Source organism: Cottoperca gobio, chromosome 22 (genome assembly GCF_900634415.1).
Source record: "Cottoperca gobio chromosome 22, fCotGob3.1, whole genome shotgun sequence".
Lineage (NCBI taxonomy): Eukaryota > Metazoa > Chordata > Actinopteri > Perciformes > Bovichtidae > Cottoperca > Cottoperca gobio.
In genome coordinates this window covers 6,041,387-6,063,677 of record NC_041376.1, presented here as the reverse complement: position 1 = coordinate 6,063,677, position 22,291 = coordinate 6,041,387, and the positions used below count along the sequence as shown (strand labels likewise).

Below are 22,291 nucleotides of genomic sequence, written 5' to 3'. Positions count from 1 at the left end.
AGATACAAGATCGATAACAGGCACTAAATTTGTCACTATCACATCACTAGTGAAACATGTCAACCTTGAAGACACTGAACATGAACAAATACAGGAAGATGAGGGACACAAGGTTGATACTGAAGAAGAAGAAGAAGAGGAGGAAGAGGAGATTAAAGCAGAGGAGGATGCAGCACACGAGGAGGAAGAGAAAGAAGATGAGGAAGGTGTTGGTACAGAAGAGGCGGAGGAAACAAAAACAGAGGATGGTGCAGAAGAAGAAGAAGAAGAGGGACATATTACAACAGAGATTGAAGAAGAAGATGATGAGCCAAAAACTGAAGAAGAGGTGGTAGAAGCTGAGAAGAACGAAGAGGAGACCAAAGTTGAAGACGTTTTTGTTGAAAGGGAGAAAGAGGAGGAAACAAAAACAGAAGAAGATGCAGTAAAAGAAGAGAAGGAGGAAAAGGAGATCAAAATGGAAGATTTGATAGAGGAGGAGGAAGAGGAGGAGGAGGAGGCCAACTCTGAAGACGTTTTGGTAGAAGAGGGGGAGGAGGAGGAGGATGAGGAGACAAAAATTGAAGAAGATTTGGTAGAGGAGGAGGAGGAGGAGGAGGCCAACACTGAAGAAGTTTTGGTAGAAGAGGGGGAGGAGGAGGAAACTAAAACAGAAGAAGATGCAGTAAAAAAAGAGGAGGAGACCAAATCGGAAGATTTTGTACAAGATGAGAAGGAGGATGAGGAGACAAAAATCGAAGAAGTTTTGGTAGAAGATGGGGTGGAAGCAGAGGAGACAAAAACTGAAGAAAATGCAGTTGAAGAAGAGGAGGAGGAGGACACAAAAACTGAAGATGCTGTAGGAAAGGAAGAGGAGGCGGAGGAAATCAACACTGAAGAAGTTTTGGTAGAAGAGGGGGAGGAGGAGGAAACTAAAACAGAAGAAGATGCAGTAAAAAAAGAGGAGGAGACCAAATCGGAAGATTTTGTACAAGATGAGAAGGAGGATGAGGAGACAAAAATCGAAGAAGTTTTGGTAGAAGATGGGGTGGAAGCAGAGGAGACAAAAACTGAAGAAAATGCAGTTGAAGAAGAGGAGGAGGAGGACACAAAAACTGAAAATGCTGTAGGAAAGGAAGAGGAGGCGGAGGAAATCAACACTGAAGAAGCTGCAGTAGTAGATGAGGAGGAGGAGGAGGAGGAGGAGGAGGAGGAGGAGGAGACATCAACAACACTTGTGGTAGAAGATGAGGATGAGGAGAAGACCAACACTGAAGAAGATTTGGTGGAAACTAAAGAGGAGGAAAAAGAGGTGACAAAAACTGTCGAAATTCAGGTAGAAGATGAGGAGGAGGAGGAGGAGACAAACACAGAAGAAGAGGGTGATGAGGAAGAGGTTAAAGATGAGGATCTTCATGTTGATGAAGAAAGAGACGAAGAAAACATTGAAATAACTGACACTGATGTCAAATATAAGTTTATAAAAACTGACCAGGACGATCAAGCTCTAGATCTGGACGACGATTTAGAAGAAGAGGAGGAAGGAAAAAAACTGGACCAAGTGAAGATGATGGAGGTCGAACATGAAGAAGAAGAAGAAGAAGAAAAAGCGTCTATCCAACAACTTGATCTCAAAATGCTGTCGTCTGAAAAACTTGATAATACCAGTGCGGTACCTGAATCTGATGATGAGGAAGAAGAAGAAACGTCTGTTCTAGACCAAGACGAATACTCCGACATCCTCGACGATCATGATGAAAACAACAACAACAGTGAAAGTGGGAAAACTGAACTCAAACGAAAGAGGAAGGTTCATATTCCCTTTGAGAGGCTCAGAAGAGTCGGCTCCAGAGTTGCTCACAAAGAAGAGCACCTTCACAAACATGAGAAAGGTACAACACTCTCACCATTACCATCACATTTTCATATTCATAATTATTTTTCCATTATCAGCTCATGAAAATGTTACTGAATGGTGAGTGTGTTAATAATGATAAATGTTTTCAAAGGTGGTTGTGACTGAAATCATTAAGGCCTAACAGATATTTCATATTTTCATTGTGTGCTCGTTTTTTTTGTGTGTTAAACTTCATCAAGGTTTTAAGCCTAGAGAATGATTTTCATTACAGATTAGAGAAACATTCCAACATTTTAGGAAATACTCGTTTGTTGTTTTACCCAGAAACAGAGGAGACGGTAAATGGGATAGCAACAAAGAGTCCACAACTTCAGAATCATCAAGTTTTTAAGTTTATTTCACTATCAAAGCAATCCAGTGATAGTTGTCAGTATAACCATGGGTACATTGCAAACAATAACTACTAATAGGTAGATAATAAAAGTATAAATAGCAGTACTTGGTGCCTAATTGCCAAATTGTAAACAAACCAGGGGTTCCAGTTGTAACTCACCTGGACACATTCTCAACCAGCAACCCTCTTGGGCAACAATTGGTGTTGCCCAAGAGGGTTGCTGGTCAAATCAACTCATGTCTTTGCATTGACTGTGCTATAGTGAAGCCCTTAAGTTTAGCTTTTAATTCAGTCCAAACAATATAATAATAATAATATATTCCACTTGCTTGTGGGAAACAAAGTCAACATGGCCATTTATATCTCCATGTATGGCTTTGTGTACCGGACCAATCGGAGGACTGGAGACACAGGGATTAAATTGATATTGATCTGGTAATCTGACTAGACAAGTGAATTTCCCAAAATGTTGGGGTGGAGACAAATAATAGACTCAGTTTTAAATGAAAACTAAATAAAGATGGGTATAACCAGATCCTATCAAGTTTTATTTAGATCAGAAACTCATCCTGACTTAAGTGTGAATAGTTGCATGGTAAGAGGATCTTGGGACTAATACAGTACAGCGCTCCTTCAACTGTGCTCTTTTCTATTTGATGACTCAGTAAAGACAAATCTATTTCCCAAGGTGCTAATTGTGTACTTTACTGTTCCTTCTTTAGACCGAACAGTCAATGTCTTAGGCGGTGAGCCAATAGCACAGAGGGCAGCTACATGGAGCTAACAGGCTAAGAAAACATTGATAAGTTCCTGGATGAGGAAATAAAATAACATTCTCATGTACTGTATCATCTCCCATTCACAGTGAATTATGTATCAATGAAAAATAATAACTGAATATCTAGTTAATATGACTTTATTGTAGATCTCTGCAGTCTACCTCTAAAACGTAGATCTGTTATGTTGATCATTGCATTTTTTTGCGCTGTAGTGCTTATATTGCTTATGCAAGCATGATTATTTGTCATGATGAATATATAACACTCTGATTACTGGTTAGAATTGCACTCTATATTTTGCTGTATCTATATTTTTACATATTTCTGCATGATATACTTTAGTTCTCAAAGAGGCAAAGGAAAGACATGCAATAAAAGACGTTAAAGATGCCATTATTAAAGGTAAGACTATTGTGCACCTTCTTCACTTTACTTACTCCCAACATACATTTTTTATTTCCTAATATTCTAATTAAATGCATTGATTTGGTATAATTGAGTGAAAACAAGAATGTACTCTATGCACACAAGCACCGAATAGTTTTGCCTATGAAGATTTATTGTTGCTTACAGATTTTAGAGCCGCAGAAACTGAAAAGGAGGAAAGAAAAAAGAAGGTAGACAAACTTGAGGAAGCCATCGAGATAAAACTAAAGAAGAAAACCTAAAAGAGGGGACCAAACCCCTTGAGAAGGAACTACCAAAGCCCAGAGGTAAATACACTTAATGAAGAAACTACAAAATATTGTTCAAATGTACATAATAAAAACAAGGCTGTTACCTTTCTAAGAGTATATGTACAAAATACGAAGTATGTTTACAACAGAATGCTGCTTCATCATTTATTTGTTTAACTATAGTACATATTTTAACTATTCGGACATACTGCTAATGCTAACAGTAGTCAACATGAAAAGGTAGGTGTATAATGCTAGTATATGTTCCTCTAAACAAATTATGTTTCAGTATTACTAAACATCTCATTTGTACATAAAGGGGACAGGGTGCTTTGTCCAGCTTTAAATCTGCTCCATCATTAAGTATGTAACAGATGTCTTAGAGGACATTAAAAACTGACACTTGATGATTGCTTTTAGAAGAAGAGTCTAAAAGGGAGGAAAGAACCCAAGAAACGGTCCAAAGAGGAGGCAGAAGTCAAGAAACCATCTAAAGACAAGAAAGAAGTCAAGAAATCTCTCAAAGAAGTCAAGAAACCCCTCAAAGAAGAGAAAGAAGTCAAGAAATCATCTAAAGACAAGAAAGAAGTTAAGAAACCTCTCAAAGAAGTCAAGAAATCCCTCAAGGAAGAGAAAGAAGTCAAGAAACCTCTCAAAGAAGAGAAAGAAGTCAAGAAACCTATTAAAGAAGAGAAAGAAGTCAAGAAATCATCCAAAGACAAGAAAGAAGTCAAGAAACCTCTCAAAGAAGAGAAAGAAGTCAAGAAACATCTCAAAGAAGACAAAGAAGTCAAGAAATCTCTCAAAGAAGAGAAAGAAGTCAAGAAACATCTCAAAGAAGACAAAGAAGTCAAGAAATCTCTCAAAGAAGACAAAGAAGTCAAGAAACCTATTAAAGAAGAGAAAGAAGTCAAGAAATCATCTAAAGACAAGAAAGAAGTCAAGAAACCTCTCAAAGAAGAGAAAGAAGTCAAGAAATCATCTGAAGAAGACACAGAAGTCAAGAAACTTCTTAAAGAAAAGATGGAAGTCAAGAAACTTCTCAAAGAAGACAAAGAAGTCAAGATATCATCTAAAGATGAGAAAGAAGTCAAGAAACCACTTAAAGAAAAGATAGAAATCAAGAAACCACTTAAAGAAAAGATAGAAATCAAGAAACCCCTCAAGGAAGACAAAGAAGTCAAGAAATCTCTCAAAGAAGAGAAAGGAGTCAAGAAATCATCTAAAGACGAGAAAGAGGTCAAGAAACTTCTCAAAGAAGACAAGGAAGTCAAGAAACCATCTAAAGACGAGAAAGAGGTAAAGAAACATCTCAAAGAAGACACAGAAGTCAAGAAATCTCTCAAAGAAGTCAAGAAACCCCACAAAGAAGAGAAAGAAGTCAAGAAACCTCTCAAAGAAGAGAAAGAAGTCAAGAAACCTCTCAAAGAAGAGAAAGAAGTCAAGAAATCATCTGAAGAAGACAAAGAAGTCAAGAAACCTCTTAAAGAAAAGATAGAAGTCAAGAAACTTCTCAAAGAAGACAAAGAAGTCAAGAAACCCCTCAAAGATGAGAAAGAAGTCAAGAAACCACTTAAAGAAAAGATAGAAATCAAGAAACCCCTCAAAGAAGACAAAAAAGTCAAGAAACCTCTCAAAGAAGAGAAAGAAGTCAAGAAACTTCTGAAAGAAGACAAAGAAGTCAAGAAATCATCTAAAGACGAGAAAGAAGTCAAGAAACTCCTCAAAGAAGAGAAAGACGTCAAGAAACCTCTCAAAAGACAAGATGTCAAGAAACTTCTCAAAGAAGACAAAGAAGTCAAGAAATCATCTAAAGACGAGAAAGAGGTCAAGAAACCACTTAAAGAAAAGATAGAAGTCAAGAAACTCCTCAAAGAAGTCAAGAAATCATCTAAAGATGAGAAAGAGGTCAAGAATCTTCTCAAAGAAGACACGGAAGTCAAGAAACCATCTAAAGACGAGAAAGAGGTCAAGAAACCTCTCAAAGAAGAGAAAGAAGTCAAGAAATCATCTAAAGATGAGAAAGAGGTCAAGAATCTTCTCAAAGAAGAGAAAGAAGTCAAGAAATCATCCAAAGACAAGAAAGAGGTGAAGAAACATCTCAAAGAAGACAAAGAAGTCAAGAAACCTCTCAAAGTAGAGAAAGAGGTCAGGAAACCTGTCAAAGAAGACAAAGAAGTCAAGAAACCTCTCAAAGAAGAGAAAGAAGTCAAAAAAACTCTCAATGAAGAGAAAGAAATCAAGAAACTTTTCAAAGACGAGAAAGAAGGCAAGAAACCCCTCAAAGAAGAGAAAGAAGTCAAGAAACCTCTCAAAGAAGAGAAAGAGGTCAAGAAACATCTTAAAGAAGATAAAGAAGTTAAGAAACTTTTTAAAGAAAAGATAGAAGTCAAGAAACCCCTCAAAGAAGAGAAAGAAGTCAAGAAACCTCTTAAAGAGATGAAACCGGCCAAAAAAGATACAGGAGAGAGAGACCCTTCAAAAGACGAGAAAGACGAGAAGAAACCACTTGGGGAAGAAAGAGAAGACAATAAACATCATAAAGAAGAGAAAGTAATGAAAACAACTCTTAAAGAAGAGAAGAAACAAGAAAGGAAGTCTCTGGAAGAGAAAAAAGCACCCACAGAAGGGGTAGACTTGAAACCATCTAAGGAAGAGAAACAAATGAAAAAGCCTCAAGAGGAGAAAGTAGAAAAAGAGATGAAGCCTAAAGAACTGAAGGAAGTAAGTAACTATTCTAAGGAAAGGAAAGAAGAGAGGAAACCCTCTAGGGAGGAAAAGGAAAAAAGGGAGCCACCAAAGGCAGAGAAAGAAATTAGGAAACCCTTAGAAGAAAAGAAAGAAGTAAAGCCTCCAACAAAAGAAATTGAAGACAAGAAGCCTTCTGAGGAAGAGAAGGAAGTGAAAACGCCTCCTGTGAAGGAAAAAGAAGTTACGAAGCCTTCTAAAGAAGGGACAGAAATGAAGAAGTCTGCTGTCGAGATTTTTTTCTTTACGAAGACTATAAAGGAAGGAAAAGAGCTGAAGAAACCGTCTGTGGAGGAAACAACTAACAAAAAGGAGAAAGAACTGTCTAAAGAAGAGAAAGAATCAATAAAGCCCAAAGAAGTAAAAGAGGTCAAAAAGCATCTCAAAGAAGAGAAGGATGAACTACTGCCTCCAAAAGAAGAAAGAGAACAAAGGAAGCCTTCAAAAGGAGAGAGAGAACCAGAAAAAACATCTAAAGAGGTCAAAGAAGTTAAAAATCTTAAGTTAAAAAAAAAGGAAAAGCCAGCAAGTCCTTCCAAAGAAAGATCAGTACCAAAGAAGCCCTCTGAAGAAAAACAAGAACCAGAGAAACCTTTTAAAGACGAAAAAGAACCAACAACACTGTCTAGAAAGGAAGAAAAAGAATCAAAGAAGCTCTTTAGAGAACAAGACCAAGAGAAACCTTCCAAAGAAAAGAAAGAGATCAAGATTATTCTCAAAGAAGAAAAGGAACCAAAGAAGATCTCTAAGGAAGACACGGAACAAACAAAGCCCTCTAAAGAGAAAGAAATAAAGAGGGCTCATAAAGACAAAGAACCTGTCAAGAAGAGAGATACTAAGACAGGTAAGCATAGGACAGCAATGCAATGTTTTTAGCAATTACACAATATAAGAATCCTTTGACTATTCCTTATCCATTTACAATACTAAGAGTCTACAGCCATGCTGGCAGCTCTGTGAGGCTGTACTTACACTCTGGTGCTTTGAGTGAAATGCTCACATCATCTGCCAACATGCTCACTATGTCAATACTAACAGGTTGATGTGTAGCAGGTTAAAATGGTCACCATGTTCACCATCTTAGTTTAGCGTGTTAACATACTAACATTTGCTAATCAGCACTATGCAGCTAAGTCTGATAGGAATTAAATTAGATTTACAGGTATTTGTAGAGGGTGAAAGAGAGGCCCTACTGCATCCTCAGAAAGCCAAATAGATTGATGTGTTTCTTCTGTTCAAGGAACAGTATATTTGTTTCCTCTGTATAATTTATGTGAAACTGTTCAATCAGCTTTGCCTTTTTATTTCAGACTCTGGACCCAAAAAGGCTGTAAGGAGGATTAAAGTAGTCAAGATGGAGGTTGCTTCTGTCCTGAAGAAGGAACATCTTAATGTTACAAAAGCAGGTGAGATTATACAGTATGAAGAAGAACATGTCACCTTGATATTTAATCCTTATGGTTAGTATTTGATTCATTTGAAATAACATAGTTTAACCCTTAAAGGGGGTAGATAGCCTAGTGGTCTGGTGGTATGCCTTCCAAACCAAAAGGTCTGCTAAATGACCTGTAATGTTACCCAGTTGTTGTATTGTTCACCTGAAAATGACAATATTATGTTTCTGCTGTGCATATCAGCTGATGAACCTAAGAAGGCCGTAAAGAGGCTGACAGCTGCGAAAAAGATAGTTCCTGTCCTGAAAAAGGAAAACATGAACATTACAAAAACAGGCAAGTAACAGGCCACACTCTGAATCATAGAATTATAGTAGCTACTGCTTACATGTTTAAAGTGAAGCTAGGATGAGATAATGAATTATATTTATTTTATTTTATTTTACATATTTTTTACCCCCCCCCCCTACACAAGCAGCCATGTCTGATATCCACCCGAGCCTAGTTTTTGGTTGTTCATCTTTCCAACACAGTGCATTTGTTAGCTGTCGAAAGAGCTATTCTTATAAAAACTAAGATTGCGGCCACAAATATTGACCAAGGATATTAACCCCAATACCACCGACCAGTGGTTAGGCAGGGGTTGTAACCGTGGGGATATCACTAATGGTTTTAATAACACTATTCCAAAACAACTTTCAGGTTCGGACAGGATCAACACATATGAATGAGCGTCCCTGTTTGGGATTTTCATCGGAGTGCAAAATCTGAAAGATTTCGAATTTATTCTACGTTTTCTGTGTGAGGTATATGATTTCTTATTATTTTTTATATTCTCCAACAATAGAGCTTCCTGAGGTTCCTAAGGTGAAAGCCAAACCAGAACCTGCAAAGAAATGTAAGAGCATGCTTTTATTCTTTTGTGTCAATTGTTAATTCATTTGTAAAAGCAAATTGAATCTGAAGATACTCCATGTTTAGATACTCCATAACTTAATATCTTATTTATGTTTATAGCTCATAAAAACGTATATATTCAAATAAAAGTGTCACAAAATAAACACTACAAACTTAAAACTTAAGGGCTTTTTCTTCTCATAATGTTCCACCAGTTGCAGCTCCCAAGGAGATCCAAGAAGGAACCGAAGGAAAAACTCAAATCTGTAACCTGTTAAACCAGGTAATGCAAAGTCATCTAAATAGCCTAAAGAAGACTTAAATAGATTGATGGGTTTATTTGTACAATGAAGAGTATGTTTGTTTCCTCTACATCATTTATGTAAAACTGTTCAATCAGCTTTGCCTTTTTATTTCAGACTCTGGACCCAAAAAGGCTGTAAGGAGGATTAAAGTAGTCAAGATGGAGGTTGCTTCTGTCCTGAAGAAGGAACATCTTAATGTTACTAAAGCAGGTGAGATTATACAGTATGAAGAAGAACAGGTCACCTTGATATTTAATCCTTATGGTTAGTATTTGATTCATTTGAAATAACATAGCTTAACTCAGTTGTTGTGTTGTTCACCTGAAAATGACAATATTATGTTTCTGCTGTGTATTTCAGCTGATGAACCTAAGAAGGCCGTAAAGAGGTTGACAGCTGCGAAAAAGATAGTTCCTGTCCTGAAAAAGGAAAACTTGAACATTACAAAAACAGGCAAGTAACAGGCCACACTCTTGAGTCATAGAATTATAGTAGCTACTGCTTACATGTTTAAAGTGAAGCTAGGATGAGATAATGAATTATATTTATTTTATTTTATTTTACATATTTTTTACCCCCCCCCCTACACAAACAGCCATGTCTGATATCCACCCGAGCCTAGTTTTTGGTTGTTCATCTTTCCAACACAGTGCATTTGTTAGCTGTCGAAAGAGCTATTCTTATAAAAAACTAAGATTGCGGCCACAAATATTGACCAAGGATATTAACCCCAATACCACCGACCGTGGTTAGGACAGGGGTTGTAACCGTGGGGATATCACTAATGGTTTTAATAACACTATTCCAAAATAACTTCAGGTTCGGACAGGATCAACACATATGAATGAGCGTCCCTGTTTGGGATTTTCATCGAGTGCAAAATCTGAAAGATTTCGAATTTATTCTACGTTTTCTGTGTGAGGTATATGATTTCTTATTATTTTTTATATTCTCCAACTAATAGAGCTTCCTGAGGTTCCTAAGGTGAAAGCCAAACCAGAACCTGCAAAGAAATGTAAGAGCATGCTTTTATTCTTTTGTGTCAATTCATTTGTAAAAGCAAATTTAATCTGAAGATACTCCATGTTTAGATACTCCATAAATGAATATCTTATTTATGTTTATAGCTCATAAAAACGTATATATTAAAATAAAAGTGTCACAAAATAAACACTACAAACTTAAAACTTAAGGGCTTTTTCTTCTCATAATTTTCCACCAGTGGCAGCTCCAAAGGAGTCCAAGAAGGAACCAAAGGAAAAACTCAAATCTGTACCTGTTAAACCAGGTAATGCAAAGCCATCAATAGAGCCATACAATGAGTATGGCTAAAACAAATACTGTGACCGTTTATTTTTTATGACTATTATAATATATGTAAGCATTAGCTGTACGAATAAATTATATTTCTGAATATTCTCCAACAATAGAGCTTCCTGAGGTTCTTAAGGTGAAAGCCAAACCAGAACCTGCAAAGAAAGGTAAGAGCATGCTTTTATACTTTTGTATTAAATATCAACTAAAAGTCGACTCAATCTGATGAGTCTTTTTCCAATTTATAATGATACTATTCATGAAAGAAAATATATTTAGACTTTATGCATATATTGTGTTTGCTGACACTAACTTGTTAGATTTATTAAAATAAAGCTTCACATAATAAACACTGATCTTTTTATAAACCTAAAACTTAAAGGCTTTTTGATCTCATATTGTTCCACCAGTTGCAGCTCCAAAGGAGACCAAGAAGGAACCAAAGGAAAAAATCAAATCTGTACCTGTTAAACCAGGTAATGCAAAGCCATCAATAGAGCCATACAATGAGTATGGCTAAAAATACTGTGACATTATAATATGTGAAAGCATTAGTTGTACGAATAAATTATATTTCTGAATATTCTCCAACAATAGAGCTTCCTGAGGTTCTTAAGGTGAAAGCCAAACCAGAACCTGCAAAGAAAGGTAAGAAGCATGCTTTTATACTTTTGTATTAAATATCAACTAAAAGTCGACTCAATCTGATGAGTCTTTTTCCTAATTTATAATGATACTATTCATGAAAGAAAATATACTTAGATTTATGCATATTTTTTGTTTGCTGACACTAACTTGTTAGATTTATTCAAAGATAATGTCACATAAACACTGATCTTTTTATAAACCTAAAACTTAAGGTCTTTTGATCTCATCATCTTCCACTAGTTGCAGCTCCAAAGGAGACCAAGAAGGAACCAAAGGAAAAACATCAAATCTGTACCTGTTAAACCAGGTAATGCAAAGCCATCAATAGAGCCATACAATGAGCATGTCTAAAAATACTGTTATGATCCATGTACAGTTTTCATGTACAATACATTGTAAACATTAGTTGTACTTAGTTGATGTGTTTACTCATAGAAGGTCCCAAACAGTACCGACTGCAGCCTAAAGAAGACTAAATAGATTGATATGTTTCTTTGTTCAATGAAGAGTATGTTTGTTTCCTCTGCATCATTTATGTGAAACTGTTCAATCAGCTTTTCATTTTTATTTCAGACTCTGGACCCAAAAAGGCTGTAAGGAGGATTAAAGTAGTCAAGATGGAGGTTGCTTCTGTCCTGAAGAAGGAACATCTTAATGTTACTAAAGCAGGTGAGATTATACAGTATGAAGAAGAACCAGTCACCTTGATATTTAATCCTTATGGTTAGTATTTGATTCATTTGAAATAACATAGCTTAACTCAGTTGTTGTGTTGTTCACCTGAAAATGACAATATTATGTTTCTGCTGTGCATATTCAGCTGATGAACCTAAGAAGGCCGTAAAGAGGTTGACAGCTGCGAAAAAGATAGTTCCTGTCCTGAAAAAGGAAAACATTGAACATTACAAAAACAGGCAAGTAACAGGCCACACTCTGAAGTCATAGAATTATAGTAGCTACTGCTTACATGTTTAAAGTGAAGCTAGGATGAGATAATGAATTATATGTATTTTATTTTATTTTACATATTTTTTACCCCCCCCCCCCTACACAAGCAGCCCTGTCTGATATCCACCCGAGCCTAGTTTTTGGTTGTTCATCTTTCCAACACAGTGCATTTGTTAGCTGTCGAAAGAGCTATTCTTATAAAAAACTAAGATTGCGGCCACAAATATTGACCAAGGATATTAACCCCAATACCACCGACCATGGTTAGGCAGGGGTTGTAACCGTGGGGATATCACTAATGGTTTTAATAACACTATTCCAAAACAACTTCAGGTTCGGACAGGACCAACACATATGAATGAGCGTCCCTGTTTGGGATTTTCATCGAGTGCAAAATCTGAAAGATTTCGAATTTATTCTACGTTTTCTGTGTGAGGTATATGATTTCTTATTATTTTTTATATTCTCCAACAATAGAGCTTCCTGAGGTTCCTAAGGTGAAAGCCAAACCAGAACCTGCAAAGAAATGTAAGAGCATGCTTTTATTCTTTTGTGTCAATTGTCAATTAATTTGTAAAAGCAAATTGAATCTGAAGATACTCCATGTTTAGATACTCCATAACTTAATATCTTATTTATGTTTATAGCTCATAAAAATGTATATATTCAAATAAAAGTGTCACAAAATAAACACTTACAAACTTAAAACTTAAAGGCTTTTTCTTCTCATAATGTTCCACCAGTTGCAGCTCCCAAGGAGTACCAAGAAGGAACCAAAGGAAAAACTCAAATCTGTACCTGTTAAACCAGGTAATGCAAAGTCATCTAAATAGCCTAAAGAAGACTAAATAGATTGATATGTTTCTTTGTTCAATGAAGAGCATAGTTTGTTTCCTCTGCATCATTTATGTGAAACTGTTCAATCAGCTTTGCCTTTTTATTTCAGACTCTGGACCCAAAAAGGCTGTAAGGAGGATTAAAGTAGTCAAGATGGAGGTTGCTTCTGTCCTGAAGAAGGAACATCTTAATGATACAAAAGCAGGTGAGATTATACAGTATGAAGAAGAACAGGTCAAAGCGACTTTATATCGTTGTGGTTAGTATTTGTAGAATTGTGCCGTGAGACATCTTACATGTTAAATGTGAAGCTACGATGAGCTAATTAATTATATGTTTTAATATTCTCCAACAATAGAGCTTCCTGAGGTTCTTAAGGTGAAAGCCAAACCAGAACCTGCAAAGAAAGGTATTTTTATGTGTAGGAAGCATAAAAAGTTATATAATAAAAGAAAGCTTCACATAATAAACACTGATCTTCTTATAAACCTAAAACTTAAGGGCTTTTTGATCTCATCATTTTCCACCAGTTGCAGCTCATAATGAGACCAAGAAGGAACCAAAGGAAAAAATCCAACCTACACCTGTTAAACCAGGTAATGCAAATATATATATATATGTATGTATAATATAATATTTATAAGCATTAGTTGTGCTTATTAGACTACTGTAGTAGATGTGCCTACTCATAGAAGGTCCCAAAAGAGAGGCACGACTGCAGCCTAAAGAAGGCTAAATAGATTTATAGATTTATTTTTGTTCAATTAACATTCATGTACAAAAGCAGGTGAGATAATACAGTATGTAAAAGAACAGGTCACAGTGGCATGTTATCCCTGCAGTTAGTATTTGATTCATTTGGCAGTGACACAGTTTAACCCAGTTAACACAAAGAGAGATTGTCCTCACATGAAAATTACATTATTGGTCACTTTTGTCACTTCCTGCTTTTAATTTCAGTTGATGAACCCAAGAAAGCAGAAAAGGTGCTGAAAGCTGAGAAAAAGCAGATAGTTCCTGCCCTGAAAAAGGAGCATGTGAATATTATAAAAACAGGCAAGTAACAGGCCACACTCTGTAACAATATGTTCACTTTAAGCTACGTTGTGTCAGATCAGAAACAATAGGCAGTCTTTAAAATCTCATGAATCACGAGGATCAGTTCAATATTTTAAACTACTCCTATAATAATAATAATAATAATAATAATAATAATAATAATAATAATAATAATAATAATAATAATAATAATAATAATAATATACAATATTATAAAAATGAATCTCATTAGGTTCTGCTTTATTTTGAATTGGGACTTAAATAATGTAATGAAGTTGTTCAAGGTAAAACAACATGATAGGTATTAATCTGACATATAAAGTGACAGATTGAATTCCACCATCTTTTGACACGGCCTTGTGTCATAGAAGAAGAATTATAGTTTACATAAAGCTCAACCAGTGGATGTTAAACGTGAAGCTAAGATGAAACTAATGAGTTGCATTTCTGAATATTCTCCAACAATAGAGCTTCCTGAGGTTCTTAAGGTGAAAGCCAAACCAGAACCTGCAAAGAAAGGTAAGAGCATGCTTTTATGCTTTTGTGTAAACTGTCAATAAATGTGTAAAAGTACATTTAATTTGATGTTTTTTTAGCTGTTTATTTGCACCATAACCTGAAATTTCATCAATCTTTAATCAGACAATTCAATAATTAAACTCTAGTTAAATATTATGCATTTTTTTAGTTTGATGGCACTAACTTGTTAGGTTTATTCAAAATTAATGTAACATAACTAATACTTGTCTTTTTATAAACCTAAAACTTAAGGTCTTTTGATCTCATAATGTTCCACCAGTTGCAGCTCCAAAGGAGACCAAGAAGGAACCAAAGGAAAACATAAAAACTACACCTGTTAAACCAGGTAATGCAAAGCCATCAATAGAGCCATACAATGAGTATGGCTATAAAATACATTGTGACATTATAATATTTTAAAGCATTAGTTGTACGAATAAATTATATTTCTGAATATTCTCCAACAATAGAGCTTCCTGAGGTTCTTAAGGTGAAAGCCAAACCAGAACCTGCAAAGAAAGGTAAGAACATGCTTTTATTCTTTTGTATTAAATATCAACTAAAAGTCGACTCAATCTGATGAGTCTTTTTCCAATTTATAATGATACTATTCATGAAAGAAAATATACTTAGATTTATGCATATTTTTTGTTTGCTGACACTAACTTGTTAGATTTATTCAAAGAAAGCTTCACATAATAAACACTGATCTTTTTATAAGCCTAAAACTTAAGGGCTTTTTGTGTCACAATTTTCAACCAGTTGCAGCTCCAAAGGAGACCAAGAAGGAACCAAAGGAAACACTCAAATCTGTACCTGTTAAACCAGGTAATGCAAAGCCATCAATAGAGCCATACAATGAGCATGGCTAAAAAATACTGTGACATTGTGACATTATAATATGTGAAAGCATTAGTTGTACGAATAAATTATATTTCTGAATATTCTCCAACAATAGAGCTTCCTGAGGTTCTTAAGGTGAAAGCCAAACCAGAACCTGCAAAGAAAGGTAAGAGCATGCTTTTATTCTTTTGTATTAAATATCAACTAAAAGTCGACTCAATCTGATGAGTCTTTTTCCAATTTATAATGATACTATTCATGAAAGAAAATATACTTAGATTTATTCATATTTTTTGTTTGCTGACACTAACTTGTTAGATTTATTCAAAGATAATGTCACATAAACACTGATCTTTTTATAAACCTAAAACTTAAGGTCTTTTGATCTTATAATGTTCCACCAGTTGCAGCTCCAAAGGAGACCAAGAAGGAACCAAAGGAAAAACTCAAAACTACACCTGTTAAACCAGGTAATGCAAAGTCATCAATAGAGCCATACAATGAGCATGGCTAAAAATACTGTTATGATACATGTACAGTTTTCATGTCATTACATTGTAAACATTAGTTGTACTTAGTTGATGTGTTTACTCATAGAAGGTCCCAAACAGTACCGACTGCAGCCTAAAGAAGACTAAATAGATTGATATGTTTCTTTGTTCAATGAAGAGTATGTTTGTTTCCTCTGCATCATTTATGTGAAACTGTTCAATCAGCTTTGCCAATTTGTCAATACACGTGCCGCTGCATTTTGGATCAACTGAAGAGTCTTAAGCGACTTTTTGGGACAACCTGATAACAATGAGTTGCAGTAATCCAGCCTTGAAGTAACAAATGCATGGACTAGTTTTTCTGCATCATTTTGAGACAGGATGTGTCTTATTTTTGCAATGTTACGTAGATGAAAGAAGGCAGTCCTTGAGATTTGTTTTATGTGGGAGTTAAAAGACAGATCCTGATCAAAGATGATGTCAAGATTCCTTACGGTGGTGCTGGAGGCCAAATTAATGCCATCCAGAGCTTCTATGTCATTAGAAAATGCGTTTCGGAGGCAGTTTAGGGCCAAGTATAATAACTTCAGTTTTGTCTGTTTAACATCAAAACGTTGCTAGACATCCAAGTTTTTATGTCCTTAAGGCATGCTTGAAGTTTAGCCAATTGATTGGTTTCGTCTGGTTTAATTGATAGATATAATTGGGTATCATCCGCATAACAATGAAAGTTTATAGAGTGGTTCCTTATAATATTGCCCAAAGGAAGCATATATAAGGTGAATAGAATCGGTCCAAGTACAGAACCCTGCGGAACTCCAAGACTGACTTTGGCTGTCATGGAGGATTTATCGTTAACAAGTACAAATTGAGATCGCTCAGATAAATAGGACTTGAACCAGTTTAGTGCGGTTCCTTTTATGTCCAACACAATGTTCCAGTCTCTGTAGTAGAATGTCATGATCAACAGTGTCGAAAGCAGCACTGAGGTCTAACAAGACAAGAACAGAGACAAGTCCTTTGTCTGATGCCAATAGAAAGGTCATTGGTAACTTTCACCAGTGCCGTCTCTGTGCTATGATGAACTCTAAATCCAGATTGAAAAACCTCAAATAAACTATTATTATGTAAAAAATCACACAAGTGTTTTGCAACTGCTTTCTCAAGGATCTTAGCGAGAAAGGGAAGGTTAGATATCGGCCTATAGTTGTCTAAAACCTCTGGATCAAGACTAGGCTTTTTAAGAAGAGGTTTTATTACAGCTACTTTAGAGGATTGTGGTACGTAGCCAGATAATAGAGACAGGTTGATCATATTTAATAACGAGGTGTTAATTAAGGGTAAAGCTTCTTTAAACAGTTTAGTTGGAATCGAGTCTAAAAGACAGGTTGATGGCTTAGACGATGAGGGTTCACATAATAAACACTGATCTTTTTATAAGCCTAAAACTTAAGGGCTTTTTTGTGTCACAATTTTCCACCAGTTGCAGCTCCAAAGGAGACCAAGAAGGAACCAAAGGAAAAACTCAAAACTACACCTGTTAAACCAGGTAATGCAAAGCCATCAATAGAGCCATATAACGAGTATGGCTAAAAAATACTGTGACATTGTGACATTATAATATTTTAAAGCATTAGTTGTACGAATAAATTATATTTCTGAATATTCTCCAACAATAGAGCTTCCTGAGGTTCTTAAGGTGAAAGCCAAACCAGAACCTGCAAAGAAAGGTAAGAGCATGCTTTTATTCTTTTGTGTTAAATATTTACTAAAAGTCGACTCAATCTGATGAGTCTTTTTCCAATCTTTATTCAGACCAATCATGAAATCTTTTTCCAATTTATAATGATACTATTCATGAAAGAAAATATACTTAGATTTATTCATATTTTTTGTTTGCTGACACTAACTTGTTAGGTTAAAACTAACCTAACCTAAAACTTTAGGTCTTTTGATCTCATCATTTTCCACCAGTTGCAGCTCCAAAGGAGACCAAGAAGGAACCAAAGGAAAAACTCAAATCTGTACCTGTTAAACCAGGTAATGCAAAGCCATCAATAGAGCCATACAATGAGCATGTCTAAAAATACTGTTATGATCCATGTACAGTTTTCATGTCATTACATTGTAAACATTAGTTGTACTTAGTTGATGTGTTTACTCATAGAAGGTCCCAAACAGTACCGACTGCAGCCTAAAGAAGACTAAATAGATTGATATGTTTCTTTGTTCAATGAAGAGTATGTTTGTTTCCTCTGCATCATTTATGTGAAACTGTTCAATCAGCTTTGCCTTTTTATTTCAGACTCTGGACCCAAAAAGGCTGTAAGGAGGATTAAAGTAGTCAAGATGGAGGTTGCTTCTGTCCTGAAGAAGGAACATCTTAATGTTACTAAAGCAGGTGAGATTATACAGTATGAAGAAGAACAGGTCAAAGCGACTTTATATCCTTGTGGTTAGTATTTATAGAATTTCACAGTGACACATCTTACATGTCAAATGTGAAGCTACGATGAGCTAATTTATTATATTTCTGAATATTCTCCAACAATAGAGCTTCCTAGGTTCTTAAGGTGAAAGCCAAACCACAACCTGCAAAGAAAGGTAAGAGCATGCTTTTATACTTTTGTGTTAAATATCAACTAAAAGTTGACTCAATCTGATGAGTCTTTTTCCAATTTATAATGATACTATTCATGAAAGAAAATATACTTAGACTTTATGCATATATTTTGTTTGCTGACACTAACTTGTCAGATTTATTAAAAGAAAGCTTCACATAATAAACACTGATCTTTTTATAAACCTAAAACTTAATGGCTTTTTGATCTCATAATTTTCCACCAGTTGCAGCTCCAAAGGAGACCAAGAAGGAACCAAAGGAAAAAATCCAACCTACACCTGTTAAACCAGGTAATGCAAAGCCATCAATAGAGCCATACAATGAGTATGGCTAAAAGAAATACTGTGACCGTTTATTTTTTATGACTATTATAATATCTGTAAGCATTAGCTGTACGAATAAATTATATTTCTGAATATTCTCCAACAATAGAGCTTCCTGAGGTTCTTAAGGTGAAAGCCAAACCAGAACCTGCAAAGAAAGGTAAGAGCATGCTTTTATTCTTTTGTGTTAAATATCAACTAAAAGTCGACTTGAATCTAATGAGTCTTTTTCCAATCTTATTCATGACCTATTCATGAAAGAAAATATACTTAGACTTTATGCATATATTTGTTTGCTGACACTAACTTGTTAGATTTATTCAAAGAAAGCTTCACATAATAAACACTGATCTTTTTATAAGCCTAAAACTTAAGGGCTTTTTTGTGTCACAATTTTCCACCAGTTGCAGCTGCCAAAGGAGACCAAGAAGGAACCAAAGGAAACACTCAAAACTACACCTGTTAAACCAGGTAATGCAAAGCCATCAATAGAGCCATACAACTGAGCATGGCTAAAAAATACTGTGACATTGTGACATTATAATATTTTAAAGCATTAGTTGTACGAATAAATTATATTTCTGAATATTCTCCAACAATAGAGCTTCCTGAGGTTCCTAAGGTGAAAGCCAAACCAGAACCTGCAAAGAAAGGTAAGAGCATGCTTTTATTCTTTTGTGTCAATTGTCAATTCATTTGTAAAAGTACATTGAATCTGATATTTTTTAGTTAATATCTAATCAATCTTTAATACATTAAATATTTCAACCATTTCAAGAATTAAACTTATTCTAGTAAGACATTATGGAGATTTTCTTATGCTGAAACTATATATAATAATAATGTACACAAAGAAAGTGTCACATAATAAATCCTGATCTTCTTATAAACCTAAAACTTAAGGGCTTTTTCTTCTCATAATTTTCCACCAGTTGCAGCTCCAAAGGAGACCAAGAAGGAACCAAAGGAAAAACTCAAATCTGTACCTGTTAAACCAGGTAATGCAAAGCCATCAATAGAGCCATACAATGAGTATGGCTAAAACAAATACTGTGACCGTTTATTTTTTATGACTATTATAATATCTGTAAGCATTAGCTGTACGAATAAATTATATTTCTGAATATTCTCCAACAATAGAGCTTCCTGAGGTTCTTAAGGTGAAAGCCAAACCAGAACCTGCAAAGAAAGGTAAGAGCATGCTTTTATACTTTTGTATTAAATATCAACTAAAAGTTGACTCAATCTGATGAGTCTTTTTCCAATTTATAATGATACTATTCATGAAAGAAAATATACTTAGATTTGATGCATATTTTTTGTTTGCTGACACTAACTTGTTAGATTTATTCAAAGATAATGTCACATAAACACTGATCTTTTTATAAACCTAAAACTTAAGGTCTTTTGATCTTATAATGTTCCACCAGTTGCAGCTCCAAAGGAGACCAAGAAGGAACCAAAGGAAAAACTCAAATCTGTACCTGTTAAACCAGGTAATGCAAAGTCATCAATAGAGCCATACAATGAGTATGTCTAAAAATACTGTTATGATCCATGTACAGTTTTATGACAATACATTGTAAACATTAGTTGTACTTAGTTGATGTGTTTACTCATAGAAGGTCCCAAACAGTACCGACTGCAGCCTAAAGAAGACTAAATAGATTGATATGTTTCTTTGTTCAATGAAGAGTATGTTTGTTTCCTCTACATCATTTATGTGAAACTGTTCAATCAGCTTTGCCTTTTTATTTCAGACTCTGGACCCAAAAAGGCTGTAAGGAGGATTAAAGTAGTCAAGATGGAGGTTGCTTCTGTCCTGAAGAAGGAACATCTTAATGTTACTAAAGCAGGTGAGATTATACAGTATGAAGAAGAACAGGTCACAGCGACTTTATATCCTTGTGGTTAGTATTTGTAGATTTTTGCAGTGACACATCTTACATGTTAAATGTGAAGCTACGATGAGCTAATTAATTATATGTTTTAATATTCTCCAACAATAGAGCTTCCTCAGGTTCTTAAGGTGAAAGCCAAACCAGAACCTGCAAAGAAAGGTAAGAGCATGCTTTTATTCTTTTGTGTCAATTGTCAATTCATTTGTAAAAGTACAATGAATCTGATATTTTTTAGCTAATATCTAATCAATCTTTAATACATTAAATATTTCAAACATTTCAAGAATTAAACTTATTCTAGTAAGACATTATGGAGATTTTCTTTATGCTGAAACTATATATAATAATAATAATGTATACAAAGAAAGTGTCACATAATAAACCCTGATCTTCTTATAAACCTAAAACTTAAAGGCTTTTTGATCTCATAATGTTCCACCAGTTGCAGCTCCAAAGGAGACCAAGAAGGAACCAAAGGAAAAAATCCAACCTACACCTGTTAAACCAGGTAATGCAAAGCCATCAATAGAGCCATACAACGAGTATGGCTAAAAGAAATACTGTGACCGTTTATTTTTTATGACTATTATAATATCTGTAAGCATTAGCTGTACGAATAAATTATATTTCTGAATATTCTCCAACAATAGAGCTTCCTGAGGTTCTTAAGGTGAAAGCCAAACCAGAACCTGCAAAGAAAGGTAAGAGCATGCTTTTATACTTTTGTGTTAAATATCAACTAAAAGTCGACTCAATCTGATGAGTCTTTTTCCAATCTTTATTCAGACCAATCATGAAAGAAAATATACTTAGACTTTATGCATACATTTTGTTTGCTGACACTAACTTGATAGATTTATTCAAAGAAAGCTTCACATAATAAACACTGATCTTTTTATAAGCCTAAAACTTAAGGGCTTTTTTGTGTCACAATTTTCCACCAGTTGCAGCTCCAAAGGAGACCAAGAAGGAACCAAAGGAAAAACTCAAATCTGTACCTGTTAAACCAGGTAATGCTACAGGTGCTGACTCACTCAGAGAGGAATGTAGAAAGTGTTGCTGCAACACTGGAAATACTTAAATCTACTACTTCATACCCATCTATATCAATGCGGGTAGAACAGAATCTTTTCACACACTGATCGCAGGAATGCAATGTACCAACATGATCAGTTTACAATGCAGATGTTTTTGATGACTTTATATTTTAAAGGCAAAGCTCCACTAACTCTGTGTCCTATTTTGTGAAACAGAAGTCCCAAAGGAAAAGGCCAAAGCAGCTGCCACTAAGAAAGGTAATACACACATTAATGTTTCCATTATGAATGAGAAAAAATGTATAATTCAAAATCAAAATTTGTAAAATTTTCAAATTCTTCAACATTTTCAAAAAAAATGTTTTTTATTTATTTATTTATTTATTTTTATTTACAAAATGTTCTAAATGTACAAATTCTTCAAAATTTACAAATTCTTCTAAATTTACATTTTTATTTTTTTTTATGAATAATTGTTCCACTTGAAAACTTAATAATTTTCTAAATTTTCTAAATTTTCTAAATTTTCTAAATTTTCTAAGTTTCCCTCGGGATCAATAAAGTATCTATCTATCTAAATAAAAATATCATGCTGAAAGAAACATCATGCTTTTTACCTACAGAAGCTGTTGCTCCCAAAGAAAAGGCCAAGCCAGTCATCTTGAAGAAAGGTAAGAGTTGTTCATGTTATAATAATATAAACATAATAAACTAACT

At 34.8% G+C, this 22,291-nt stretch overlaps 1 protein-coding gene across 1 annotated transcript in view; it reads left to right on the top strand.

Annotated features, from left to right (window-relative positions):
* LOC115027705 (trichohyalin) overlaps positions 1-22,291 on the top strand; it is a 33,668-nt gene that overhangs the window by 2,944 nt on the left and 8,433 nt on the right. Inside the window, exons 10-44 of the mRNA XM_029461180.1 lie at positions 51-1,871; positions 3,353-3,412; positions 3,584-3,672; positions 4,108-4,253; positions 4,635-7,279; positions 7,746-7,841; positions 8,073-8,165; positions 9,996-10,046; positions 10,254-10,319; positions 10,462-10,512; positions 10,756-10,821; positions 11,567-11,662; positions 13,137-13,187; positions 13,309-13,374; positions 13,739-13,834; positions 14,306-14,356; positions 14,637-14,702; positions 14,827-14,877; positions 15,119-15,184; positions 15,315-15,365; positions 15,604-15,669; positions 17,174-17,239; positions 17,370-17,420; positions 17,665-17,730; positions 17,996-18,091; positions 18,746-18,796; positions 19,569-19,634; positions 19,777-19,827; positions 20,067-20,132; positions 20,397-20,492; positions 20,646-20,696; positions 20,980-21,045; positions 21,188-21,238; positions 21,482-21,559; positions 21,791-21,832. Coding sequence (XP_029317040.1) covers positions 51-1,871; positions 3,353-3,412; positions 3,584-3,672; positions 4,108-4,253; positions 4,635-7,279; positions 7,746-7,841; positions 8,073-8,165; positions 9,996-10,046; positions 10,254-10,319; positions 10,462-10,512; positions 10,756-10,821; positions 11,567-11,662; positions 13,137-13,187; positions 13,309-13,374; positions 13,739-13,834; positions 14,306-14,356; positions 14,637-14,702; positions 14,827-14,877; positions 15,119-15,184; positions 15,315-15,365; positions 15,604-15,669; positions 17,174-17,239; positions 17,370-17,420; positions 17,665-17,730; positions 17,996-18,091; positions 18,746-18,796; positions 19,569-19,634; positions 19,777-19,827; positions 20,067-20,132; positions 20,397-20,492; positions 20,646-20,696; positions 20,980-21,045; positions 21,188-21,238; positions 21,482-21,559; positions 21,791-21,832 — 6,741 coding nt within the window. The remainder of the gene's footprint in view (positions 1-50; positions 1,872-3,352; positions 3,413-3,583; positions 3,673-4,107; positions 4,254-4,634; positions 7,280-7,745; positions 7,842-8,072; positions 8,166-9,995; positions 10,047-10,253; positions 10,320-10,461; positions 10,513-10,755; positions 10,822-11,566; positions 11,663-13,136; positions 13,188-13,308; positions 13,375-13,738; positions 13,835-14,305; positions 14,357-14,636; positions 14,703-14,826; positions 14,878-15,118; positions 15,185-15,314; positions 15,366-15,603; positions 15,670-17,173; positions 17,240-17,369; positions 17,421-17,664; positions 17,731-17,995; positions 18,092-18,745; positions 18,797-19,568; positions 19,635-19,776; positions 19,828-20,066; positions 20,133-20,396; positions 20,493-20,645; positions 20,697-20,979; positions 21,046-21,187; positions 21,239-21,481; positions 21,560-21,790; positions 21,833-22,291) is intronic.